Source organism: Silurus aristotelis, assembly GCF_946808225.1.
Source record: "Silurus aristotelis genome assembly, chromosome: 22".
NCBI classification, from domain to species: domain Eukaryota; kingdom Metazoa; phylum Chordata; class Actinopteri; order Siluriformes; family Siluridae; genus Silurus; species Silurus aristotelis.
In genome coordinates, this window is record NC_139595.1 from 19,555,639 (window position 1) to 19,582,805 (window position 27,167).

The 27,167-nt window shown below is 43.7% G+C and overlaps 1 protein-coding gene across 1 annotated transcript in view; it reads left to right on the plus strand.

The window, feature by feature from the left end:
- Positions 1-25,363, plus strand: part of cdh6 (cadherin 6) — a 29,069-nt gene extending 3,706 nt beyond the window's left edge. Inside the window, exons 2-12 of the mRNA XM_083525699.1 lie at positions 11,531-11,829; positions 13,719-14,013; positions 14,495-14,614; positions 16,091-16,264; positions 17,181-17,368; positions 17,533-17,783; positions 18,976-19,112; positions 19,884-20,005; positions 20,991-21,108; positions 21,215-21,466; positions 23,363-25,363. Of these exons, the coding sequence (XP_083381825.1) occupies positions 11,632-11,829; positions 13,719-14,013; positions 14,495-14,614; positions 16,091-16,264; positions 17,181-17,368; positions 17,533-17,783; positions 18,976-19,112; positions 19,884-20,005; positions 20,991-21,108; positions 21,215-21,466; positions 23,363-23,871 (2,364 nt within the window). The 5' untranslated portion in view covers positions 11,531-11,631 and the 3' untranslated portion in view covers positions 23,872-25,363. The remainder of the gene's footprint in view (positions 1-11,530; positions 11,830-13,718; positions 14,014-14,494; positions 14,615-16,090; positions 16,265-17,180; positions 17,369-17,532; positions 17,784-18,975; positions 19,113-19,883; positions 20,006-20,990; positions 21,109-21,214; positions 21,467-23,362) is intronic.
- The last annotated feature ends 1,804 nt before the right edge of the window (positions 25,364-27,167 follow it).

A 27,167-nucleotide genomic window follows, 5' to 3' on the forward strand; every position in this document is an offset into this window, starting at 1 on the left:
CTGTAATATTTTAAGAGTTAAATATACAAACCCACGTTTACACTGAAAATGTAAATGAAAATCATTAATGCAATGCAGCACAATCAGTTACTGATGTATAATTAATTATTATGCATCTGCAGTTTCTGAGCATAGACAAGGAGATTTAATTTGATTAACTCACTGTAAACCTTTAATACACAGGATTTAATTATATGGTTGTGTTTGTTTGTTTGTTAGTTTTTTGTTTGTTTGTTCACGTATAGTGACTCAAAGTAAAACAATTGAACTGTTTTTTTATTTTCAGCTGTTCACTGTTATGGTATAGAAAACGGCACAGTTGAATTCTCAGCTCTGATTGGTCAACAATGAATCACATGTTTATATCCTGATTTTAATGCATTTTGTTGGTTGATAGGTTTCTATAGTAACAGCCCTTTTTTCACAGAGTTAGCGCTTTAATATGATTTGATGGTAATACGAGGTAACTTTTTCCATTTCCATCACGTCTTTAGAACAGAGGAGTTTCTCCTTTTCTCTGTAGCGTGAGATTTTAAGAAAAACGACTGGTTTCATAAAAATTTGATAAGAATTGTAAAGGAGGACAAACTGCTGTGGTATAAGAGGAATAAAACACTTTAAGATGCGGTTGTTGTAGGCAATAATGAGACTCTGCTGTATAATAGTTTGTTTCCTTCTGGTTTATTGTGTACGTTTTTGTGTGATGTTGAGTTATTGACCTGTGGAATATTGACCTTGAGAGTGAGAGTAGTGATGTAGGGGCGGAATCAGTACATATCAGAAACGTGGGGTTACGCCGTCAGTGCACGTTTTCAAGACTCTTGTGAGCTATGGGAACATCAGGACTGTACTGAAAATGGAAAAGTGGGATTAGTGCATCCCTAGTGGTGTACTCTGTGTGTGTGTGTGTGTGTGTGTGTGTGTGTGTGTGTGTGTGTGTGTGTGTGTGTGTGTGTGTGTGTGGACGGGTGTGGACGGGTGTGTAAGGGGTCAAAGCACTTGTCATATTTCCGACCCCGGCTCAATGATGCTCAAACATTTTCAAGAACAGAAAACAAAGCACAGATGTACTTCTGGGCCGGTGTGTGATCAAGAAAATAGAAATGAATGGAACTCTGTGTGTGTGTGTGTGTGTGTGTGTGTGTGTGTGTGTGTGTGTGTGTGTGTGTGTGTGTGTGTGTGTGTGTGTGTGTGTGTGTGTGATTATAGCGGCGAGCTTCATTGTAGTCTCGGAGATAAGTGAACACTTACAGTAATCACCTGCTTTGAAGAGCGATGCTCTTTATACACAGATAAACGTGTTAAAAACGTGTCGAGACGAATCACGTGAGCGTGAAAAATGAAAGTACAACATATGATCGACATGTTTTTATTTTTAAAATTCATTTTCATTTGATACGGATTTGGAAGAAAATCTAGATAATAAAATGCATATCAGTCAATCAGTCAGTAAATAAATCAAATGTATGGACTGTAGCTTCACTCCGACGCTCATTTATCGTCTTAATCTGTTTTCTTTTTCAAAAAGTATGTTTAAGAAGAGCTGTCAGTATACACAACATTAATTATGGTCAAAAGTCCGATTTACAGAAACAAACAAATAAATAGACGTGTATTTTTTTTTTATTTCTGTAAATCAGACTTCTGACTAAGTTTTAATGTTTAACCCAGAAACCTTTAAAAAAATAAACATAATTGTTTTCTTACGTACCAAAGTTTCTAATCATAAAAATAAACCTCAAAATTGTTTTATTAAAAGTTCTCTGAAATATAAGTCAGGAATGACCTCCTGAAATCATAAATAAGGAAAAAGAGTCATATAAAGAAGGGAGATCAAATAGAAATGTTTAGTTCCGAATATAAGAAGATAATTCCTAAAAAAAATAAGCAGAATAATTGTATTTATCAGTAAATCAGGCTTATGAATTTATTACTGATACACAAAATGCATTACATCAAAATAGGAAAAAAACTTAATTTCCTGAATTTTATTTTAAATTGAGTTAAAACTTAATTAGATTAGACTTTTTGGCATAAATTGGAACATTTATTTATTAGGAATAAACACTTTTGCAATAAGTTTCTACATTCTTTTATTATTACTTTTAAAATTTTATGCTACTTTTATTATTTGTGCTACAAAAAAAATATTTTTTGGAATGTAAAGAATTTCAGGAATATTTGAATCCATATTGCTATTTAATGACATTTTGATTAAAATGTTTTTAAATTTTTGATGTTAGGTTTCTAATAATAATAATAACAACAATAATAATAATAATAATAATAATAAAAAACAATATTTTTTATGTCATTAATGTTGATATCTAGTAGAAAGGTGAACAGTGAAGCATCTGATCATGTTATGGAAATGATATGGTTTCACTACAATCAGAAACAGGAAATAAAGAAAACACCTGAATTCTCCAGAGGACAGAATTGAAGAAACTTCTTCCTGAACCTTCAGTTTTGCTGTAAATCAAACACAGAAAGTTTTTAGTTAATAAAACGTGACCAACGTGAGCTGCAGAGGAAGCGTGGGCGAGAAGGCGCTATTGTGTAGAACGCGGCATGGCGTGTTTCGCCCGGATTAAAAAAGAGAAAAGAAAAAAAGAAGTCCAGATGAAAGTCTTTACTCATCCTTCTGTATGTAAATGTCCTCCTCACATGCCTGTGTGTTAATTAGATCATCTGGCTTCCAGTCAGCAGTGTTATGTGCCCTGATAACGCCCATCAGACCACACCTGTAATTACCTTCACCTCACACTTACTCATCGAGCTCTTTACCTCACTAATGGGACTTTCTACATCCTTTCGTTTTCAGTATAATTTTCCTGTAATGTCCGGAGAACAGGGACATGTTGGTTTGATCTGTAGAAGACGCTCTGATTAGTTTAGAGACGATCCCAGAGAAACAGACGATGAATGGATGTGTAAACAATCACTCTTCCATCTGAAATCTCCTCCCATCCTCTTATCACAACCCAAACCTTCCTCTATCTATCTATCTATCTATCTATCTATCTATCTATCTATCTATCTATCTATCTATCTATCTATCTATCTATCTATCTATCTATCTATCTATCTATCTGTCTATCTGTCTATCTATCTATCTGTCTATCTGTCTATCTCTCTCACTCCCTCTTTATCTCGTCAAAATCCTAACATTTACACATCACACTTTTCATCCATTTATAGTATCACTTCTTTTCTCATCAGTGTCGCTTCATTTCTCCCTGAACATCAATAAGATGAAATTAAACTAAAACCAATAACTACATTTAATTAAATACAATGAAATTAAATTAAAAAGAAAGCATGAACTTTTTGGTCTGGAAAAGTCACAAATCTCTGACACTGGAGACTCCTTCCATAAACATCAAACAAACATCTCCAGCAAAAGCATGAACGATTATAGACTGTCTAATAGCGAGAGGGCTTCAGTCGCTCCTGAAAATGCCACACCTCCCGACCAATCAGATTGAAGGATTCGTCCACAACGTCCCTGAGTTCCAACGGCAGTTTGTTTGGCATCTCTGATGCACCATCTGGGGATTAATAGCGCTCTAATCCGCGTTTCATTTCCCAAGCATGTCCATTCAGACAGAAAGAATGGTGGCGTTGTTGGTGCTCAAATGTACGTATCGGAACAATCAGTGCTCACTCGACCCCCCGAGGTCGAGGTCACGCCGCTCATTCCACAACGCCGGAGGTCAACTGGGGAATAAATCAGATTAGCGGCGATGCAAAACACAGACGACTTTCAGTCGCAGTGGGATGCGTGTGTCATCGGTATTCTGTGTGCATGTGCAGGAATAAAAGAGCAGCCTGTTTTTTATTTATTCTCACAACAACACATGCAGTCCATCATCAGCGCTATTTCCTCTCCTCGGTCTCCACCTCGACGTGCAGAAAGAATCGTAATACGCGTTCTCTCCATCAGATAACACCAGGAGCATTCGTGTCCAAGACTTGCAGAGTTACATCCTCGATTCTGATTGGTCAGGAGGCGTCGATTTATTGTACTATTTTGGCAGTTCAGGTTTATGAACACACACACACTTGCTTTTTTCAAGCACATGGTGACGGTTTCTCGTTGATCAGGTTAGCATCAAGTGTGGAAGGAGTCTCCAGTACAAGCACTCTGTAACCGTCACAGGTATCGCCATACGTTTTTGTTTGTTGTTTTCAAGAGTAAGTACAATCTCATAATAATAATAAAGCTGCCAGGATGTTGCGTAAGTGAAACAGGAAGTGGTTTTACGGTGTAAAATATGGCAGGTCACCTTCCATGTTTCAAGTCACATGACCGTGAACATTCTCGGCTAATTAGGGATAAAGTATAAGGTGCTCTATACGTGTCACATGTTCACTACAGCACAGTGAAAATCTTTCTTCATATATTTCAAGCAGGTCAGCAATAATACAACACTGAAGGTTAAGGGCCATGCTCAAGGGCCCCAAGACTGGCCAATAGGCAATGCTAGCGCTTGAACTGCCCCCTTCTGATCAGTAACCCAGAGCTTTAACCACTGAGCTACGACTTCCCTAATTATTTGGATTCGACTGTTGTCTCAGGTCCTTCACCGTTTGGTCTTCACGCTCATGTTTCTCTGTTACACTGTGTCTTTTCAATCTACTTCTTCTTCTTGTTTCGTGCATCACTTCGGGGTGTACACATAATGGAGTCGCAGTCACTATGGTAGTGACTGCTACACGGCGTACAAAGTGAGCACTCGTCTCCGAGTAGCAGGCAACGAAGTCCGTATCGCAGTGCATCCTGGGAGACGACCGGAGCCTGTCATTTTTAAGATTGAAGACAGCGGCTTGTGGAATTGACTTCCCCCTCAGTGGATGGTGTAATTTGTAGTAAAAAGGTCTTGAGTGTGTGTGTGTATGTGTGTATGTGTGTGTGTGTGTGTGTGTGGGGGGGGGGGGGGGGGGGGGCTGAGCTGATGCAATCTGCCTCAGCAGCTGCGAGTTAAAACTGAGCACTCGTTTCACCTGGACGTCATCCATTCACTCGACTCGACCCTGTTCACTCTCAGCCAACAATTTTACAATAACAGAGAGGGGATGGGGGAAAGAGAGGGAGAGGGTGAAAGAGAGAGTAAGAGAGGATGCTAGGAATGATGGAAAAGTCGGAATGATCACACCGGGTGGTTTGGTATTGTTCAGGGTTTTGAGATCACGGAACAGTCTATTTGAAAATAAGGGGGTGTGGCTAATAGTGACATACATGCTACATCATTATAGCGAATAAATACAGAGGTAGATGTTACTAGCCAGCTGTTGTCGCTACTTGCTCTTATAGAGATGTAGTAATGTTATTTTATTAGTAACGAATCACATCAGGAGGTTGTTCACTGTAACAAGCTTTATAGTAAAATTGTAATAAACAATTAACTGTGTGTATATGTGATGAAGACGAAAACCGCAGCAGAGATTTGATTCCCTGCTACGAACTCAGAAAATACAGTCATCGCAAAAATAATCCGCATAATTACGAGATGAAGCCTGTGATTGGTCGGTGCGTTAGGATACATTCGCCCGCGGTCCCTCTTACGTGATTTTCCAGGCTAATTGCCGATGTTTAAAATTTCTCAGCATGGAATGAAACCTTCCGAGCGATCCTCAGGAGAGCAACACGCCATTAATCCTCCCTCTCCACCGAGCGCTCCGTGAGGCTCAGCTTTAAAAAAAAACTCTCTATGCCCCTTTTCCCATTTTCCCAATCTGGTTTTTCCCACATTCAGCGTGAAGCGATAGCGGCTTACGCCATTAGCTCGGCTCGTCCCTCTGTTGTCTTTCGCAATTTCAATTGATTATTCTCAAGTCGGTCCAAAGACAGAGTGGATCATTAGCATGTGCTACAAATTACCGACTATGAAAAGCTTGCCAAGTGTGTTTCACAGCACTGACACATCTCTCTGTGTGTGTGTGTGTGTGTGTGTGTGTGTGTGTGTGTGTGTATGTGTGTGTGTGTGTGTGTGTGTGTGTGTGTGTGTGAGGGCTGAAACAGGCCAAATAAAGCTACAAGGGAGATCCGCATACGATCCGTTCCTCATACAGAACCCGTGTTTGAGAAGAGCGAACCCAAATGAGCGCATCGCTAATAACTTGACAACTGCAAGGTCACAGAGTTCACTGCTCTCAGAGTGCTCGAGAGAAAAGAAGACAGGATGAAATCTGTCTAATCAGCATCCTTTAACCTTTATTCTCCACTCGCCTCCAACGACCTCCACAACATTCTCATTCCATCACTGTCTCAGACGCCGCCACGGCCTTCCGCCTTTTTCATTTCTTTCTCCGCGCTACAGCTTCGGGGTTTTCACTTCTATTTCTGTGCTTAATGTCAATAAAATGCCATTATCGATTAATATTTTTAATACGTTTTTTCCCCCTTATTTTTTTTCCGTCCCTGACGTGCAGCGTAGGAATGGAAATGTCAGTCGTTGTTGTGATTGCAATCACGATGACATAAAGCAACCTTTTCAAACTAAAGTTATCCCGATTGTAAAATAATAAAAATAAAAAGTCGGGAAAGCTGTATAACCCGTGACCAATCAGCATAGACCGGGTTGTACCATGGGACCTCATACATTCTTCATACTGGAGGAAAAGATACGGACGCGAGTGAATTTTGAACAAAATGACAGAGAATTAGTCTTAAAAATAAACGTATTTTTATACTGTTTTTGTCATGGCTTGTGGGCGTGGCCTATCCAGCTAATTTTTGTTAGCGGAAGTACAGCCTGTATATACAGTGATCAGGCATACTATCAGACATTAGAACATTCTGAGTGGTGAAGTGATGAACACTGATGATCTCTTCATCATGGCTCCTGTTAGTGGGTGGATTTATTTATCAGGCAGCAGGTGAACATTTTGTGCTCTAAGTTGATGTTATAAGCAGGAAAAATGGGCGTAAGGATTTGACTGAGTTTCACAAATTGTGACTGTTTAAGCAGCAAAAGACCAACACAATATGAGGCAGGTGGAGAAAATGTTCTGGCTGATTGGTGTATATCTCCACTTTAAAATGCATATGTTATTTTTTACGTTATTTTCTGATTAGATTTGCAAAACTGTTCTAGCTGCGTTCACTGTACAATCCAAAATACTTCTATTCAAGCTTCATTTATTTTCCGGAACATCTCTATACACGATTTTTGTGAGAACGAGATGAAAACAGTTATGTTTTCTTTGACTTTTGCGGGAACAAGCCGCAGACAGAAACTTCAGTCTGAGGAATCATATTTCTCGCTATATACATCGTTAAATATTTGTGTAGAAATCAGAAAAACATGGCTTGTTACTGTAGATTATAATCACCGTCTTCAGATGCATGAAGAAATTTAACACACGAACAGCAAAGCAGGAGTGTTTCATGGATTAAAGGATTTATGGGTCAGAAAGCCTCTTGAAGCGATTCATGCTCGGCTCTGATGCCTGGGCGTAAATCATCTCCGTACTTCTGATGGTCGTGGAGCTGCGGTGCGTGAAGCTGCTAGCGGTCGGCATGTAAATCGGCCAAGTTGTGAGTGTACACAGTGGACGTGTTAATGACACCGTCAGACTGTTAAAGGCCTCACGGGTAAGACGTGCGATAAATATCGACGACAAGCCGCAAAAAAAAAAAAACTTCTCCCCAAGTTGGACTGCGAACAACAGCTCTATTAGCTGGACGCACTCCTGATCTGCTTATTTGTCAATGAGGTGGAAGTGACAAGCAAGCCCACAAACACACACACACACACACACACACACACACACACACACACACACACACACACACACACACACACAGAGGCTCATTTGCATCCCAATAGAGAACGACATTCCAGTAGTCCAGCACAATGCCGAGAGAAGCCGCTGACCCGAGAGATCCCACTGAGGTCTTCACACAGCTCTCATTCTCACGCCGGGTTCTCCTCCCCTCACCCAGGGAACCGCAAACAAACAAAAAAAGCAACACAGTTGTAAACACCAAACACACACTCACACCTACAGGTTAAAGGTTTGTATTTAAACAGACAATGCAGAGATGCGGCTGAGGTTCCTTCATGAGCTACATTCTGGGTGTAAAAGCCTGGTGTGTTTTTGGACCACCTCTGATGTGCAGCAGAAGCTACAGACTCATTGACTCACAGACCACATTATGGCCTCTCACGTTACGTAATTAAGAGGTCCCATCTGGTCCGGGCAATGCTCCCTGACACTAATTGTGTTGGTGCACATGGTCACCCCATTGGGACAAAAAAAACCTGAACATTTAAATCCATTATCTGTTCCTGTGGAGAATAAAGTGCACATGTTGCAGTAAGGAGGAGATTAGGAAGATCTACAGGGGGGCTAGGAAACAGTTGGAAAGCAGGATTGTGCCTTGGATGAAGCTTTAGCCCCCTCACAGTAAGCACCGTCACATGCTTCAAGCTTCTTAACACTTCTCTGTGTTGTACCAAGTAAAGAACTGTTCACAAGGAAAGGATTTTAAGGCTGAAAGTTCAACGAGGCTCAGCGATGTTTGTTTGAAATAACACATAGATATCAGTAGAAGGTTCTTTCCACCATCTTTGAGTCCTTTGACGTTATTCGTATTATTCTTCTAACAGATTTTAGCAGGAATTTTTAAAAGACTTGTGGAGATTATGGTAAGAGCGTAATATGGCCTGCAGGAGCGCTCTTTCACAACACTTCATCTTCACGTCTTCACTCCCCACAGACGGAAAAACACCGAAGTTTTACAGTGATGTTCCTTCAGAAAAAAGTGTCATCCAGTGTTAACTAAATCGGTGCTATTCCAGGGCTGTAATTGAACACTGTCAGAGATATAAAACGGACAGTAAGACAGATACGAAAATATATATTACAAGTCGAGATGAGCAAATCAATCATCATTCACAAGGAGCAAGTTATCACATAGCATCCTAAAACCTGAGCAGTCTAGACAGTCCCTTCGTCTCACCCAACCACTCCCCCACTACCAAAACAACTCCTAACCTCCGCCCCTGAACCCAACAGACGTCAGACGGTTCGATGAGTATCGATTCTCCGCCGTGCCCTGAGGGAACCACATAGACTGGCAGCACGGCTTTGCAAGTCCACTGAATGGAAACCGGATCATCCGTGATGGCCAGAGCGTTCCGCCCACACTCGATTTCCCTTCACCTGATCTCCTCCGTTAGAGGGAGGGCCACAATTGGACATGCCATGTGTCTCCTTCCATTTCACACTGATGAGAGAAGAGATCGGCTCTCTTCTCTCCTAATTGAGCCCCAATGAGTCTGGAGGATAATCAAACATTTACTCTTACTCGCAAGACACAAGCGGCCCAGTTCAGAGCCTGGAGGAGAATGGACCTTTTTAAGCTACCTTGTTCATCATATAGGAGAAGTGGGAGACAGTGTGTGTGTGTGTGTGTGTGTGTGTGTGTGTGTGTGTGTGTGTGTGTGTGTGTGTGTGTGTGTGTGTGTGTGTGTGTGTTTGGCGGGCTGTGCTGCAGCAGGACTTGTTATCTGTCACCGCCTGTGGCTGACACTCTTCTTCTCTTGCTCCTAATTGCCCCTGCGGGACTCATCAGGAGGGCTGCGACTGTCCGCTGTGTGCCAGAGCTAGCAGCAACGGCTATGCTTAGAGCCCCCGCTCACACACACACACACACACACACACACACACACACACACACACACACACACACACACACACACACGTCCCACCAGCTCACTGCATCCTCCACAGGTGTCGTTGATTTTTACACTACCCCCCTCGTCCTCTCCGCTGTCAGTCGTTACCGCCACCTCTCCAGTCTCTGCCTCTCCCTAGAGACTCAAAGGGGACTGTGTCTTTGAGGAGGAATGAAAACAAGAAAAAATTTCAGTAGAAAAAATAGGCAACCACTGATGGCTCAAGGTCAGGCAGAGAGCTAAGTAGTCTGGAAACAAATGTGCAAAGTTGGTGCGATATGCCGCGTTTGCTAATTAGGCCACGAGGATGCGGCGCATAAACATAAAATTGGCAAAATGCACAAGCAGCTCTGATTAGTCCAAGGAGTGTTAATCCAGCCGTAACGTCATCCTCGTATATCAAGCCAATGTGCGGACGTCTCGGCGTATTAGCATGCGTACGAGCCACCGAGATGACAGACAGCATGAAGTCCAGGTGTCACGTTTCCGGTTTTATGGAGCGTGCAATTGTGTTTATGGACAGCAGGGGAGCTTCTACACTCCTTTACCCACGTCTACCTCTCTCTCTCTCTCTCTCTCTCTCTCTCTCGCTCTATCGCAGCAGGTCAGAATCATAAACGATTTTGGGCGGACATTTTTGTGGCTGAGCGTCAGGGGGTTCTGCAGGTCACGAGTCCGTGCCGAACGCCTCAGATGCTTAAACCGCTCTCTGACTATAGAGTTCGGACCTCCATAACTTACATAAACTACAAGTGCAAGAGCGTGTCTCTCTTTTGTCTTTCTTTGTTACGCCCACACACAACGCAGCGCACACACATCGAGCCTGACAGCAAATCAATACAACCCAGCGTCTATTGTTAGCTCTTTCAATTAAAGCCAGTCATAACGGAATGAAAAGCAGAATGAAAAGCTAAAAAGCAGTGTGTGTGTGTGTGTGTGTGTGTGTGTGTGTGTGTGTGTGTGTGTGTGTGTGTGCCATGCAAACTAATCCAGCAAAACAACGCTCTTTCATCTGAATTGCTGGACCCTTTACCCGTCGCTCCGTCTACCGCTGACCTTCCCTCGTTCCATACAGACAGATGAACGTATGCAAATGTCACTGTCACTATTGTAAATCACAACCTCGGAGAGATGTGTAAATGCGCCCGCTGTCTCGTGTCCCGTCTCTGGTCCCATTTACAATGTACTCTATATAAAGCGAGAGAAAGCAGAAGAGGGGAAAAAAGGCCACCTTTAAGACTGATGAAGAAGCAGGAGTTATTATGTGCGAGCGGTGTGAACGCTTTTGTCTCTGACCTTCCGAGAGGTCAGCGCAGTGAGAAGCGTGTTAATTCATCTCATCCCTGCTGATCAACACACACATACACACACGGGTTACCGCTAAACACTTCTCTGGACATGGTGTTTCTTTTTGCTGATAGTCTCCTGCAGCAGTGTTTTGCTCTGGAAAGCGAGCGCACTCCTATTGATTAATTGATAATAGTTTTAGCATGCGCAGTTTAATTTGCGCTACTTTCAGTGTCAGAGGCTAATGGCGGTCTGTAGCGAGAGGAAACCGGCTCGTGCGAGTTTTATCGCTTCTGCACTAAACGGGCTCCTGCAGAACTTCACGCTTCACGCTTTCCAAACTGCAGGACACCAATTATATAGATATCAGCGGCAGATTTGCTCGGTGTGCCCCCTCCCCACTCACCCCCCCGCACTGCCGTCATACGTTTCCCTGCAGCGGCTTCTAATTAAGGGACAGTTGTAATGTTGCTACGGGGCTCGGGTCAGCTCTAATGAAGCCTTAGAAACTCCTTTCTTCAAATTAATTGCTCGCTCTTTTATTGGTGTTTTAGGTGACCCCGCCTTTTCAAGCCGGCACACAGGACTATGAGGGTGGCAGCAATCTCCACTCTACACAGCTTGAATCTGGGCAGATAGGACAGAAGAAGGAGATATGAGGACTCTGACAGTGTTCCTGCTCTGGGTTTGGGTGGCACATGTCGCGGGCGCCATGACGCTGTTACGAGGAAGGGAAGTCTCACGGCGAGAAAGGAACATGGAGATTCTAAAGCGTTCCAAAAGAGGATGGATGTGGAAGCAGTTTTTCTTGCAGGAGGAGTACACCGGGACTGACTACCAGTACATCGGAAAGGTAGGAAAGAAACCGTAGCTGTAATGACCCCCTGGTCATCTTCTCCTGTATAAACATCTCATCTGATCTACCATTCCAGAATGAACCTACAGAATGTAGAAAATCCCAGAGCTGTGCACTGACTTGAGCAGTCTTAGAGGTTTTGCAGATTGCTTGAGGGTTCTTCTTAGAGCAAAGAACCTCAGAAGACTGCTCCTCTAACTGTAGGTGGATAAATGAGGTGTGACTCATAAACTAAAGGAGAAGGTGTTGGTACAATGGTCTAAAAGGATGTTGATTTTTAGATCTTCTAGGTTACTTTGCTTGTTTCTAACAGTAGGTCCCCTCAGTGAAGACAGAGCTGAATATAAATTTAACTTTTTAATTTTTTTTTCTTTTTTGCATTACTTTCTTTTGATCTCGCTGAGATCAGACCTGGAGATGTTCAGGTGGCAGAACTGTTAAAAGGCAGTTTGTTTCATTCGCCTTGTAAAAGAAAAACAGATTTATATAGATATCGTTTTCTTCCACTTTAAAGACCTTGTTGCAGATGCAGCAGCGTAAGGATGACAGAACCACAGGCAAGTCTTCTGTTTCCTGTCTGTCGCACACGAGCATCTCGCTTCTGCACAGGAGACGAGTCACGTGAAGGCAGAAACTCCAAGAGACTGCAGAGAGAAAAGAAGTTTCATCATTTCTCTTAATCCTCCATCTCTCGGCTGCTGTCTTTTAATAATCAGTGCTGAAAAGCGTGGGTTAGGTGATGGTGGTGATTCTCCTCCACGGCTCCTGCCAGGTTGAGGATGAGGAGCTCAGGTCTTCAGCTCTGCCCACCATCACTGGCAGAAGGGTCTTGACAGATGATCAAAGATTTGAATATTGTATTAAAAAAAAGCCTGAGCGCTTTGACACTTGGAGAAGGGTCACGGCACAGAGGGATGCTGGTGTCGGTTCAGTGAGGGCGTCAGATTTACACCACCTCCAACTGTGAAGCGAGAAAAATGGAAAGGTCCTGAGAGGATTTCCAGGTGGGGTTGTGGATTTATAAACTCGTGAACATTGCTTTCTGAGACAAAAAATAAATCTTATTTGCTTCTCAAAACGTTTCCGTGTGCAGCGTAAAGGATGAGAACAGCACAGGAGATCGAATTCCAAAAAAACTTTCAGAAGAGCGTTAAGCATTGAAGAGTCATTGTGTTCGAACGTTCTTTCAAACCCGGCCCCAACAAAATGTTCTGATTTTCACATGCAAAGAACAGGTGTGGTTTAATTGAATTACATCTCGAAAACAATGATTCACTTCAGCCCACTCAGGAGAGCATAAAAACGAATCCTCTTTTGCTTCATCAGACGCAAATCAGATCCACAAATCCGCTCCTTCAGCGTTAGAAAAGGTAACACACAAAAACACAACGCTTCACTGGAATCGCAAGACGGGTTTGAAACATCGGACGTGAAGGATGGCAGGATGGAAACGTTCAAGTTTCTGCCGTGTAAAAAAAAACCCAGGGCCGTGCCTCATAGAGACAGCAGGTGTGACTGGCTCTCTGTCTAATGAATATGTATTCACCTTGATTGCACATTTGATGTTTCTTACTTTCATGTGATAAGCAATCAGAACTCAATTTCACAAGAGCTCATCTGCACATATTGGATCGACAGGACTTGCAGCGAGAAAAAGAGAGAGAAAGAGGGATAGAGAGAAAGAGAGAGAGCGAGAGCGAGAGAGAGAGAGAGAGAGAGAGAGAGAGAGAGAGAGAGAGAGAGAGAGCGAGAGAGAGAGATAGAGTTCCTTTTTGGGTTTTAAGTTCATTGTTCTTTTCCCATAGAGAAATCCAGAGTATGATGTGAGAGTTTTCACCTTAAAGACAGATTTCTAAAGAATGACTGAAACTGTATTCCATCTGCAGCTTCACTCCGATGTGGATCGAGGAGACGGCACAGTGATGTATGTGCTGACTGGCGAAGGTGCAGGGACTGTCTTTGTGATAGACGCGAACTCGGGCGATCTTCACGCCACGCGGAGCCTGGACCGCGAGGAGAAACCGTCCTACACGCTCCGAGCTCAAGCCGTCAACAAGAAGAACGGCCAGCCTTTAGAACCCGAGACGGAGTTCATCGTCAAACTCCACGACATCAATGACAACGAGCCCAAGTTCGAGAAGGAGGTTTACATGGCTAGCGTCCCCGAACAGTCGCACATCGGTACGTTTTTATTTCAACCAGCGGTCATTAGATGCTTTTTATCATCGGACAAATCCGTTTCTCTTTCAACGTAAGTTTTTGAAACAACGCAGCTTCTGTAGGCAGAACAATTTAAAAGTTTATCCAATCACATGCAATTATGTAAATTTGCGTCACATTCGAGTCTTTTCACATCAACTGAGGTGATTAAGTAAAGAGTCTTGTGATGAAAATGACAATAGAATCATTATAGTTATAATAAATCACTACTTTGGACACTTAAGTACATTTAAAGGCATTTTATTGAAGTGAAAGTTTAAAGGAGTTTTACTGGAGTAATGTTTTTCTGAGTGGATCACAACTTCAAATACTTGGTTTGTGTACTTCATCCACCACTGAATGTATCTATCTGTTCAGGACTCCAGAAAAATGTGGCAAAGTAAGAAATATTTGCAAAGTAAGAGATTGATCAAAATCACTGATATACTTTTTTTTTTATAAGGAACTTCGGTTATTCAGGTGACGGCCCACGACGCAGATGACGAGATGTTCGGCTTGAGTGCTAAACTGATGTACAGCATCAGCCAGGGCCACCCGTACTTCTCTGTCGAGTCAAATACAGGTCAGACGGTCCATCCAGTATGGTGTGTTTTCATTTGAGAGAGAGCAAGAGAGTGAGAGAGAGAGAGAGAGAGAGAGAGAGAGAGAGAGAGAGAGAGAGAGAGAGAGAGAGAGAGAGAAATACAATACGTAGCACAGAGAAAGAAAATAAAAGAAATTTGAGAGAAAGGTAGAGCAGGAGAGCACTTCAGTAATGTGAAAGGTTTGCATTACGACCCTCCCACTCGAGCACTTTGGTGGAACAAACTCACAGCAGTTTAATCATTTTAATGTGCACCCTGGACCGGCTCCAGCAGAGGTCTTTGTTTAAACAGAAACACAAAAAGCTCATGCAGCAGATTAGCATCCAGCTTAACAGCGATCCAGGGCGAGTCCAGATGTGGCACGCACCACGATATGCGTGTAAGTCGTAAAAGGAGTCTATCCATCAGGACCCAAGGTTAATCATGGAGTTCGGAGAAGAAAAAATGCACAGCGGATCCCGGACTCGGATTTGGAGTCCCTTTTTTATGAGATGTAACAGATGAAGAGCTCGAACTGCCATCTGTGACAGCTTTATGGCCATTTGTAGTTTGGACACATTCTTTTGCTTTCCAGCGATTTCTTATAGCCGGGTTTCACTGAAGAGCTCGTTTCAGCAAACCGCAATATCACATGTGGGTCAGTGTTAAAAATCTGTTGGTGGAAGATACAACGTCTCTTTAAGGATACGATATTTTGATGATTTTGCTATTTATGATACGATATTTTACATTGCTTCTGTCTCTATAATACGATATTATATGATACAATACATGATGATAGCAGTGTATCTGGTACCTGAGATTATAGCTATGAGTGTTTAGCCCCCTAGTGGTATAGCTAGCCCTCTACAAGCCCGTTTTCATTCAAAACTCACAGATCCTGAATTCATTTAATACGTTATTGCCGTAGAGGTTTTTACCCGCGCCATAAGATTTGGAGAGCTTCACCACCGCACAGCATGCTCGGCTAGGCCGGCAGAGTGCCACACCATACCACAGCGCCCGTCTTTATCTTTCAGCCCAGATAATTCACTACCTGCAGCTGCATCCCAGCCGAAGCTGCCGATGCCAGTTACAATCTCCAAGGCAACATAAGGGTCAGCGTGCTTTCATCGAGCTTAGCGCTGCTCCAACACACACAGGGTTTTTAGCCACATTTTCAACACAACCGCGGTTTTTCAACTCTTTCCCCAGAGCCTCGTCATTTCGGGGATCCTCATCACAAAGCAGAGTGAGCGTAGCAATAAAGCGTCTCCATAGAACATGATGATGGAGCTTCTGCAGAAAAACAGGACCTTGCGCATTTCTCTTTCTCTATGTGTATACTGTACATACATACATACATACATATATATATATATATATATATATATATATACAGTAAGTCTGTGTGTATGTGTGTGTGTATGTGAGGGGGGAAACAAGCAACCCACACAGACCTGTGTTTCCTTCAGGCATAATCCGGACAGCCTTAGGGCCCTCGGACATGGACAGAGAGCAGAGGGAACATTACCAGGTAGTGATCGAAGCCAAGGACATGGCAGGCCAGAGAGGCGGCTTAACGGGCTCCACTATAGTCAACATCACGCTGACCGATGTGAACGACAATTCTCCACAGTTTGCACAGGGTAAGGCTGCAGCACTGCACTACAACACACACACACACACTTAATGAAGAAGAAACTCTCCACACACCACTCACTGCTGTTTGCTGAGGATTTAGCTCATGAATTTTTAGTCCACGTGCGCTGGATGACAGACAATCACTCATCAGCGCGCTTTAGCAAATGAATACAAATCAAACAGCCGTATCAGGGGGTGGACGTTTCAGATATTTATCACCAGGAGAGTGGAAATCTTACAAGGCTGAAGGGTCGCAGCTGACATATCGCTCACTAGTTTACATTTTCATTTACAGCATTTGGTAGATGCTCTTATCCAGAGCTACTTACGTTGATCTCGTGTACGAGGTGATATCAAAAAGGTTCAAGACTACTGGGGTAACTGGTGCTGTTCTGACCCATGTGTGTTCCCACGTCTGCGATTTTATCATGAAGAGCGAGTAAGAACAGAGAACATACGTGAAATTATGCATAAAACCCCAGAGAAGTTTGACCAACACCTTCACCACTTCAGATTGCCGTTTCTATAGTAACAACTCCTCCAAAGCTTGGTGTAATGAGATGCTTAATCAAGATTTATGTAAGGAATCTCCAGTGTCAGATCTTTAAAAGGTTGGTACAGTTTATGAGGACTTTTTTGAGAAGGTTGTCAAATTTTGTCTTCAATAGAAAGATAAAAGAGAGACTGGAAAGGGAAAGATGTTATCGCTACTTTAATGTGCGTGAGAACATTCGTTGATTTAACACTTTTGTAATATTTCACAACATTAAGTGTAAACAGATAAACAGATGAAAAGTGTGACGCATCAATCTCCAGCAATTAAACACAGAAGAATGAGCTGAACGCTCTGAAGGCTCTTCACCAGAAAGATATACATCTCTGATGTTCCACAGTGACTTTATACTGATCTCCTGCCCTAAGGTGTGTATCAGTTCAGCATTCCCGAGCTGAGCGAGCCCGGCACCGAGGTGGGTCAGGTTCGAGCCTTGGACGCAGACATCGGAATGAACGCAGAGATGGACTACACGCTGGTGAGCGGAGACGGCATGGACGTTTTCTCGATAACGGCTAACAAAACCACCCAGAACGGCATCCTCAGCGTCAGAAAGGTAAAGCCGGTTACTTTGGGCCTCCTGCCGCTCATGCAGTCCTGGTTACCGTCTCATTAGGGGATTCCATGCTGTGCAATAATGACTTCCCTCAGCTCAGCAGGCCTGAGTATTGTCCTGACTGAACCTACTACACATGGTGGGCACTTTGTTTCTTTCCCCAGCCTTTGGATTACGAGAGAAAGAAGTCGTACATGCTGCAGGTGCAGGTGCGCAACACGTACCCAGACCAGCGCTTCATCAGTGTGGACGCTAAAGACACGGCTACGGTGCGGATAAACGTGGAGGACGTAGACGAGCCTCCGAGATTCGAGCGTCCCAGTTACCTGATGGAAGTGAAGGAGGACGCAGCCGTGGGCACCGCCGTCGGGTCGGTCAGCGCCGTGGATCAGGACGCGCGACGCAACCCGGTCAAGTAAGCAAAGTGGATCACGATATACCATGATTATAGATATGACATGGTCATCACACAGAACCGGATGTACTGTAGATACGATGCTTTTTTATAACTCAACTCACCATGGAGGTCAGAAATACTGAAATAACCTGAAAGCGTGAGATGTTTTGGACTGGGTCGTTATCCTAAATACGTTTCACTTCACAACACTCCTCGGTTCAGAAGCACCTGATTTCAGTAATGAGCTCTTTCTCGCTAGATAATGAGGAAGCCTAATTAGTGAAATCAGGTAGAGTCATGTGCACCAAAGCAAACATCTGAGTGGAGCTGGATTTTACATGGAGGTCGTTTTGATTCGTGTTTCCGTATAAACATGATTCGTGATTTCTATAATGGAGTTTTCGTTCTTTTCTAAATAATAATAACTTCACCTTGCACGATCTCCTCTAAATTCCCATGTTTTTCTCTAAAGCTTTTCTTTTAGATATACGTCTTTTATTTATTAATTTATTTTTAATATTCAGTTTATCCGTGTGCAAAAGGCTACGTGCGTGATTGCGAAACATCCGTCCCCATCGATCTAAATGACCTTCACCTGCAGGGCTCAGCTTTATACGCTCTGAATGCGAGCGGAGAGCGAACACATCCGCACCGTGTCCGCTTTTAATTCAAAAGGTCCCCCGTGTGTGACTTCTATTGAATTAATCTTAATAAGCTTCCATTATAAAAATAAATGAAGATATTCGTTTCTACAATAAATGTCTCCTTTATTTGGTCCCCTCCGGAGGCCGCGGTAAATAAGAGCGCGGAGAAGGAAGCGCAATTACGGAGCCCGAGCAGCAGACAAGGAGCAGGACTTCAGGGCAGGTAATTATCAGACATCCGGGGCATCGTGATGGGGCAGCGCGGTCTTGCTGAACATCAGGAGGATAATTAGCAAATGGAGCGTTCCCTCTGAATGATTGCGTCTGAAAGAGCAATATCGCAAGCTCCCGCTGAACCGAGAACAAATGGGCGCAGGCCGAGAGCGGCCTTCAGGCTCAGTGGATGTAATCAGTTCTGCTTCTCGAACCTGTCACCCTTTTTCGCAAGAGTTCCAGGCAGCGAAGTTACCTTGTAGGAAGCATTATTCTTCGTTCAGTATGCAGCACAACACCAGCAGCTCTCCTCACTAAGGAGTATTGATTCAGAGGGATGGTGTCATTTCCAGGTACACAATTGATCGGCACACAGACGTGGACCGGATATTTAACGTGCACGCTGGAAACGGCTCTATATTCCTGCAGAAGCCTCTTGACCGAGAAGACCTTGCATGGCACAATATTTCTGTGATCGCAGCCGAGTTCAGTAAGTCATGCACACACACATTTCCATCTGTCAAAATATCACACTGACATTAGATTGAAATCAGAAAACGTGAGGGCGTGAGGGCGTAGCTGGAGAACCTTAAACAGAACTGTGCACGTAGAGATCTCCAACTTCTATTGCAAACATATATAATTATTAAATGATTGAGAATTACCGTGATTTTATTAAAGCTAACCTCGTTACTGTTATCATTATCCATTCATTTCCTTACAGCTGCAAATTGCAGGTTCATATCATGTTCTTATGATAATGCATTACGGTTTCTACAGCAACAGCTCGGAAATCGGATTAAAGTCGTGTGTAATCACCAATAGAGTGACATTTTCTCTATGCGCATAAGGAAGGAGTCTCCAAAGTTTTGGAGTATACTCGAAAAGTAATTAACTGATTATTTTCTCAACATGAAGCCGTTTGTTTCGTAGTTATTCGCTGAGCTGCTGAGATCCGAGTTACACAGAGCTCAATACAACCAAATAAAAACTAGTATTCAATTAGTAATGTTCATGTTGAAAAGCTGAAATTCAGAATTGAAAAAAAGGAAGGAACAATATTAAATCAGGTGCGTCTGCGTGACGGAAAGAGACGACGTCTGAGAGGCGATAAAATAAATAATTACTCCTAATGAACACGTGTCTACTCCAATTAATATTCATTTCCTGACTTTTGCTTTGGCACTGCTTTTAAGTGGACCTTGTGTGTGTGTGTGTGTGTGTGTGTGTGTGTGTGTGTGTACACTGTTTTTTTTCTCAGATAACCCCCAGCAGACGAGTCGAGTGCCCGTGTACATCCGTGTGTTGGATGTGAACGATAACCCACCGGCGCTCTCCTCCTTCTACGAGACCTTCGTGTGCGAAAACGCCAAATCCGGCCAGGTAAAGTCCGTAAGGTTTCCCTTTTTGCACCGGGGGGTGGTGGTGGTGTGTCGTGTCAATTTCGAGATAAGAAGCTATGAGAGTGTGAGCAGTTTGTCGAACACGGCGCAACCTCCTGACGGAGATAAAGATCTACGATGAGTGTTTGGCCCGGGCGGATTAGACGTCGAGACCTTTTTCTGTCACGCTTGATGAGATTAAGTGTCGCGCCGGATGACAGGTGCTGTCACTTATCACAGCCACTTTATAATAACTACCTTTGCACACACACACACACACCTCTCCTTGCTGTCCGTCATAGCACAGGTCAACGATCCGCCCCAGTGCAGGGCGACGCCCGACTCCTGAACACCCACCGGCTAATCTATTCTCTTAGAGATTTCGGATCCTGATGTTCAGGAGTTTCTCGGGAACGTGATCATGAAGAGTGAGTCGTATGTGTGACTGGTATATAATGAAAAGCTGATTGGGAGCCACCGTAGGGGCGGGAAGGTGAAGTGTCCGGATGGTTGCTATGGCCGACAGGCAGAAACACACTAAACACCAGAGGATTGCTGATTAAATTTTAGATGTGTCCTTGAACGAGGGCATTTAACCTCGAGTTGCCCTTGCTAACCACACAAGACAAGACCAAGCTCAATCGCTGAGCCGAAAGCTATCCTCACTTCCAATGAGAGCTCTCCAGTGTGTGTGTGTGTGTGTGTGTGTGTGTGTGTGTGGTGAAGTAGGAAGGACACAGGAAGGAAAAGACATTATATAAATGTAAAATATTCGACCGCGTCTACTAATCTGATTAAAAATGATTTGTGGAAAACAAATTCCACGGCTCATTGAAACTCGAATGCAATTGATTTGTATACGCAACACTAATTAGGATCAATTAGAATTTCACCATTAAGGACAATTCAGCCGTTGTTTTCCATTTAACTGAAGTCAGCAAGTCGCCGTGTGTATGTGTTTTTCAATTAGCGCTCTTTTATCTCAGAAAATCCAGACCATAACAGCGGTGGATCGGGACGAGCCGTCTGGTGGACATCGCTTCTTCTTTACGCTTGCACCGGAAAGCTCTGCGAAAGCCAACTTCTCAGTGCGAGACAACGGGGGTGAGTCATTTCAGAAAGTAGGGCACAATCAGAACCCATTTGGAGATTTACACCCTCTCGCTCGTACCCCTGCCTAAACACTCGTCCTTGTTTCTTTCTTCCGCAGACAACACCGCAGGCATCTACACACGACGGACTGGATTCCGGCAGCCGCAGAAAAACATGCACCTGGTCGCCGTGGTGATTTCGGACGGCGGGTTCCCTATGATGAGCAGCACGGGGACGCTGACGGTGCGAGTGTGTACCTGCGACCGAGACGGAAACATGGAGAGGTGCAGCGCTGAGGCTCTGAGCGGGACAGCCGGACTCAGCACCGGAGCGCTCGTGGCTATTCTACTCTGTGTTCTCATCCTGCTCCGTAAGTGTCACATGGGAAACACAAGGGAAAACTATGTGGCTCACATTCAGAAGTGCATGTGCATTTTTCCCCCCGACTCTTTTCAGGGTCACTGTCACTCAACACAAGTCTAATTTATTTCATGATCTGAGACTTATATAACAAGGGGGCGTGGTCTCTTCTAGAATGACTTCACCCTCATGCAGAAGCTCTGATTCGAGATTTGAGAAAGCAAAACTAAATCCCAACCATCGGTTAAATACGTCACACACCACACCTGGTCTAATGTTAATCCATTGCTGTTGGATTTGGCGAGTGTACAGAGATTTTCTAATCTGATTTGAGGTTTGTTCTGGCCACTCCCAGGCCACGCCCATGAGCCTCAACATGGAATAGAATGGAATAGTGTTGGCTGAGTACGTATATGCAAATGAGAACAGTTCTGAGTGGTTGTGGCTTCAGCCGATCAATAGAATGGTGGGCGTGTCTTTGCTTCCTCTGAAAAGCTGCTCTGTATAGAAATAAATGAATTTACACGATAATATTAACATCCACACGATGTTCCGTTTGAGTCGTACAGTATTGAATAAAAACATAAATATGACGGAAACTTGTTTTAAGTGACCTCAGAAGAACACATGTTGCTAGCATGCATTGCTTTAAGCATTGACTAATTAATTAGGAGCTAATTTGCATAACTAATCAAGTGTCAGTTAGCATGTTTCCCAGGAGGTCATTTTGATCTTTGGTTGTAAAAATAGAGGCCCACATCTGGCACTTTAATCATTCCTCACGAGGTTTTTATCCGACGGCTACAGAAGGCCACGATATTATTCCATACTCAATGTTTATGTAACCGCGGCGACCGGGAACTAACGGCACGATAATCCGTCCAACGTTTCTGAATTCACCCCCGAAGCCTCCAGACAAATTACTGATTTCTCCTCGGGGCCAGATCCGGCAGCGGTGTCCTGTTTTTATCGCTCGCTCCATCCGTCTATCGTCCTGTCCACGCCGTTACAGTGCACTCATCCTTCAGTCTCGCTGTCAGGCAGCTCTCTCTCTCTCTCTCTCTCTCTCTCTCTCTCCATCATGCTCGCGCTGCTCTCCGCCTGTCAGCCCGAGCCTTTGTGTGCAGCAACGTTACATTAATTACTACTGCGCTGCTCTGAAATGTGCACATCCGGTCAGAATGCAAAGTACAGCCCTGACACGCTTAAACGCTCCGGACTGATAAGTGCCACGCCGTCAGACTGTCAATCAGCCCACGACAAAGAATCCATTTCAAATCCATTCGAATTAAAGCACATTATTAATTTTTTTTTTTCATCTAAAGAGAAATAGTAGGATTTTTTCATGTCAGACTTCAGATTCACTCCAGTGGTGTGGATTTATATTTTTGGGTGATATTTAATAAAAATCAAACTGGAGTGGGTTTATAAAAGACGGTTAGGTGTGTGTGTGTGTGTGTGTGTGTGTGTGTGTGTGTGTGTGTGTGTGTGTGTGTGTGTGTGTGAAATACCCCGTCATTCACATGCCGAGCGCTTTACAGTTACAGCACATATTATTACATGTTCCTGTTCCTGAGCAACCTATAAAGTTCCTTTATATTCTTTTGAATAAAAAAAAAAAAAAAAACATTTTTTAACTACACTTCAGTCTTGCTGTTTGTTTTTTATTACCTTCAAATCTGCATCCAAGGTCGTTTCTCCTAATCATCCAGAGTTAATGGAACAGTTTGCACAGCTGTGTTTGTAAAAAAAAAACTCAACATCATTCGAGGATGCTCAGATTGCGTACATCTTCTCTTTGTCACTTGTCAATTATCCCTCCTACTCACTCTGTGTGTGTGTGTGTGTGTGTGTGTGTGTGTGTGTGTGTGTGTGTGTGTGTGTGTGATTTCTTTTTTCTCTCCAGTAATCGTTGTGCTGTTTGCCGCTCTGAAGCGCCAGAAGAAAAAGGAACCCCTGATTATCTCCAAAGAGGACGTGAGGGACAACGTGGTGAGTTATAACGATGAGGGTGGCGGCGAGGAGGACACGCAGGCCTTCGACATCGGAGCGCTGCGCCACCCGGAGGTCATGGAGGAAAGCAGTAAACTGAGACGTGATGTGGTTCCGTCCGAACCCCCGTACCCTCCACCTTCTCTGCTCCGGACAGCCGTGACCTCACGAGACAACTCGGACGTGAGGAACTTTATCACGCAGCGCGTTCAGGAGCACGACAGCAGTCCCACAGCGCCGCCCTACGACTCTCTGGCCACCTACGCCTACGAGGGCGAAGGCTCGGTCGCCGAATCGCTCAGCTCCCTCGGCTCGGGATCGTCCGAATCGCCTCACGATTACAGCTACCTAAACGAGTGGGGGCCGCGCTTCCGAAAGCTCGCCGACATGTACGGGGCCGACGAGAGCGAATGGGACTCGTAACACGCCTCGGCTTCCTTACCACGGAATTCTCACGCCGCCTTGTATTCCTTACAAAGTGGAATTCTAACAAAGTGCCCTTCTCCTCCGCCCCCCAAAACTCCATCCAGCACATCGGATGCTGATATTATTTTTGCTTTTTTTGCGCAAAGCCAGACGCAGTAACACACGGAGTCGACTTTAGGATGAAGGTCGTCATGGTGACACTTTGTTTCCGGATAATCCGGCGTGAGAACAGACGTCACGGAATCAGGAAGGACTCGGAATACGGATCATTTCTTATAAAGCTCCTTCTTAAGGAGCGGTTCACGGCGGACCTTAAACTCTTCTGTGGAATGTGGAGTTCACACTGCGACGCCGTCCACGTCAGCGAGCGTTAACGATCCAGAGCTCTGATCGGCTCAACATCAATCATCTGTATACTTGATTTTTGTTGTTTTAGTTTCAGTATAACTTCTGATGTACAGTAATCCGTCAGTGTTTTCCGAGCAGACGCGGCGCTTCAGAAATTCGGGTCGGGTGAAAGATGTTTTTGTGACTGCCAACCGTTTTCATCGTCTACTTGAGAATACAGCAGAAGCTTCCAATTATCTACTCGCTCATAGGCAGGAAATGTGACTCGCATATCTTTTGGCACGCGTCTCGAACTACATCCCACCATCTCACATTCCTCTTACTCGAGAAGCCTATTTACAAAAAATCACCTCGCCCTAAACACGGAAAAAAAGACGCGTTCGTTTCCAAGAGCAGCGCTCCTATATTTTATAGGGAGAAGAATTGACAGAAATAGTAATCCTTTTTCCAGATCTACGGATTTGAGTATTCCTAATAACCACATCCCTGTACTGTACTGTTCCTTCTCCTTTTCACTGCTGTTTTTTTTAGTAACAACCCCCCCATTTCCTTCGTCCCCTTCCTGAATGATAATCGCAGCAGTCCGATGTTGAGTTATGACTTGGACGTTAAAATAAATCACCACCCTTATATTTTCTGCCCTCTGTGCCAGCGACTAAAATGAGTCTGGAATTGTATTTGCTGCCTCCGTTATCAAGGGGATGAAAAGAGGTTATTTTTTAAAGAATATACATATGATTGTAGTCGGATTGTTTCCAAGCAGTGGGTAAATATTTGTGGATTAGAAGCCCAGGGTTCACCTGCAATATTCCCCTGCTTTGTCAGTGATATACTGTAAAAATAAAAGGTGATGCTAACTCCTCATGTTGTACAAAACAAACAAAAAAAAAAACGTGGTTTTATGAAACGGTGCGTCGTCGCTGTGTTTTTTCTTTCTTTCAGGAGAGTAGATGATGTCCATGTACTACTATGCTTTGTGATATTTTGTACCGAATATTTCTATTACTGAATATTCTCACGAGCCGTTCCACCTGATGTTGCTGTATCAAATGTGCTTTTCTTTTTGAAGGTGTGGAACCTCCATGCAGTTCATATGATGTACAGATTGCTCTTATTATAATAAATGTTCTCTTTTACAGAAGATAACGGGTGATTCTTTTATGCCGAGTGTCTCGCAGTTCAGGCATGAGGCAGGACTCAAATCCAGGCGTGAAGCCGAGCGCTTGAGGGTTAACGATTTTCTCAAGGACTCGAACGGCGGCGTTCTGCCAGTCCTGGGATTTTTAAACCTTCAGGTCACGAGTCGTGCGAGCCGCCGTCTGATGATTTAGCAGCTGCAACAAAGTGAGGCAATCATCTTCCACTCCAAAAAGCAGGTTAAAGACGACGCATTATGTTCAGGACCGAGAGATATTTGGAAGCCGAATGCTTGGTGTCAGGAATGAACTTGTCTCGCAGACCGTCCATGACGTTAAAAGTTACTATTAAAGGATAAAAATGATGCCTTTGATAAAATGAAAAATTTTAATTGTTACCAAATCTTTGTGGAGAAATAAAACTTTTCAGAATGTCATCATATAAAAATACTCACCTTCTACCATTATATTTTTTATCCATTTATAGTTGCATTTAGTGTTCATTTCTCAGCTGTTCATTTCTCGTCCCTTCACTCTCAGTTATGGGGTTGGGGGCCTTGCTCAGGGGCCCACAAGTGGCAGGATGGTGTGGCTGAGATTTGAACTCATACGCGATATTAAAATGCAAATGCTCTTCTCACATTATCAACCAGACCTTCACACCCATATGTGATCCTTCTCCAAACCACACAGTTCTATAGAGCGTCTCTGCACCGTGCATCACTACAACTTCCCTTTACTGAAAATTAAATTCCTAAACAGTGTTCCAGTATGACAACAACATGAGCTTCATGAAGACATGGTTATTGGTGATAAAGGTTGATGAAGGATTTAGGTGTCCTCCACAGAACCCTGACCTCTGAACACCTTTAGAATGAACTGGAACTGGAGACTCCTTACCTCCTCCCTAATCCGTGTCTGATCTCATAATCATCACTAATCATCAAAGTCATGCCATAAAGCCTTCACAGAAGAGTTCTAATTATTATAACAGCAAACACACTGGGGAATAAGTGTGGAATGAGATGATCTGCAACTGCCAAGTGTCTGAAAACTTTTGGCAGTATAATTTGTGGTGAGCTCAGTACCCAGGAAAGGAACTGTTGTGAAAATCATACAGCAGGGAAATGTCAAATATTGATGAATATTGAGTAATCTTTATCCTCCAGAGCCGGGTTTGTAATCTGAACTGTCAGGTCGGATTCAGCTGTAATTCGGTCGATCACACGGATTAACCATTAAGACATAATGTATTACTTGAAGATATTCGATGTCAATCTGCTCTCACGTCTGGATACGACTGGAACGTAATCCTACAGGCCTGATTTTTACGCTTTCGAGCGAAATTGAAAGCATCACCTTGGCTGTTGCCCGTCACAGATCATCGGCTAATTAGCTCGATCTATAATTGCTGGCGGATTTGAGACGTGCGGAGGGGAAAAAAGGGAGGGGATTCGGTTTTTAAATTGGTTTGGGATCAGGCATCGAGGCAGATGGTGACATTTCACATGACGTCCGTTCTAACTCAATCACCCCGGCGCCCCCAAGCACGCACTGAATATGTACGCCAACTCTCATCTCATCTGATCCTCGCCTGGCTCCCTGCACAAATGCATTAAGGGCTTAATTTTAATGCGTCCTGCCCCATGCCCTGGTGAACTGTGTTTTATTGTGGCATCAGGAGCCTCTAAACCCAAACACACTCCTTCTCTCTCTCTTTCTAGACAGAGTTGTGACTTATTCCTTCTATAACGAACGTTACTATGAATTGACAGTTGACAATCGAGGAGTCCAATCAAAATCCAGCTA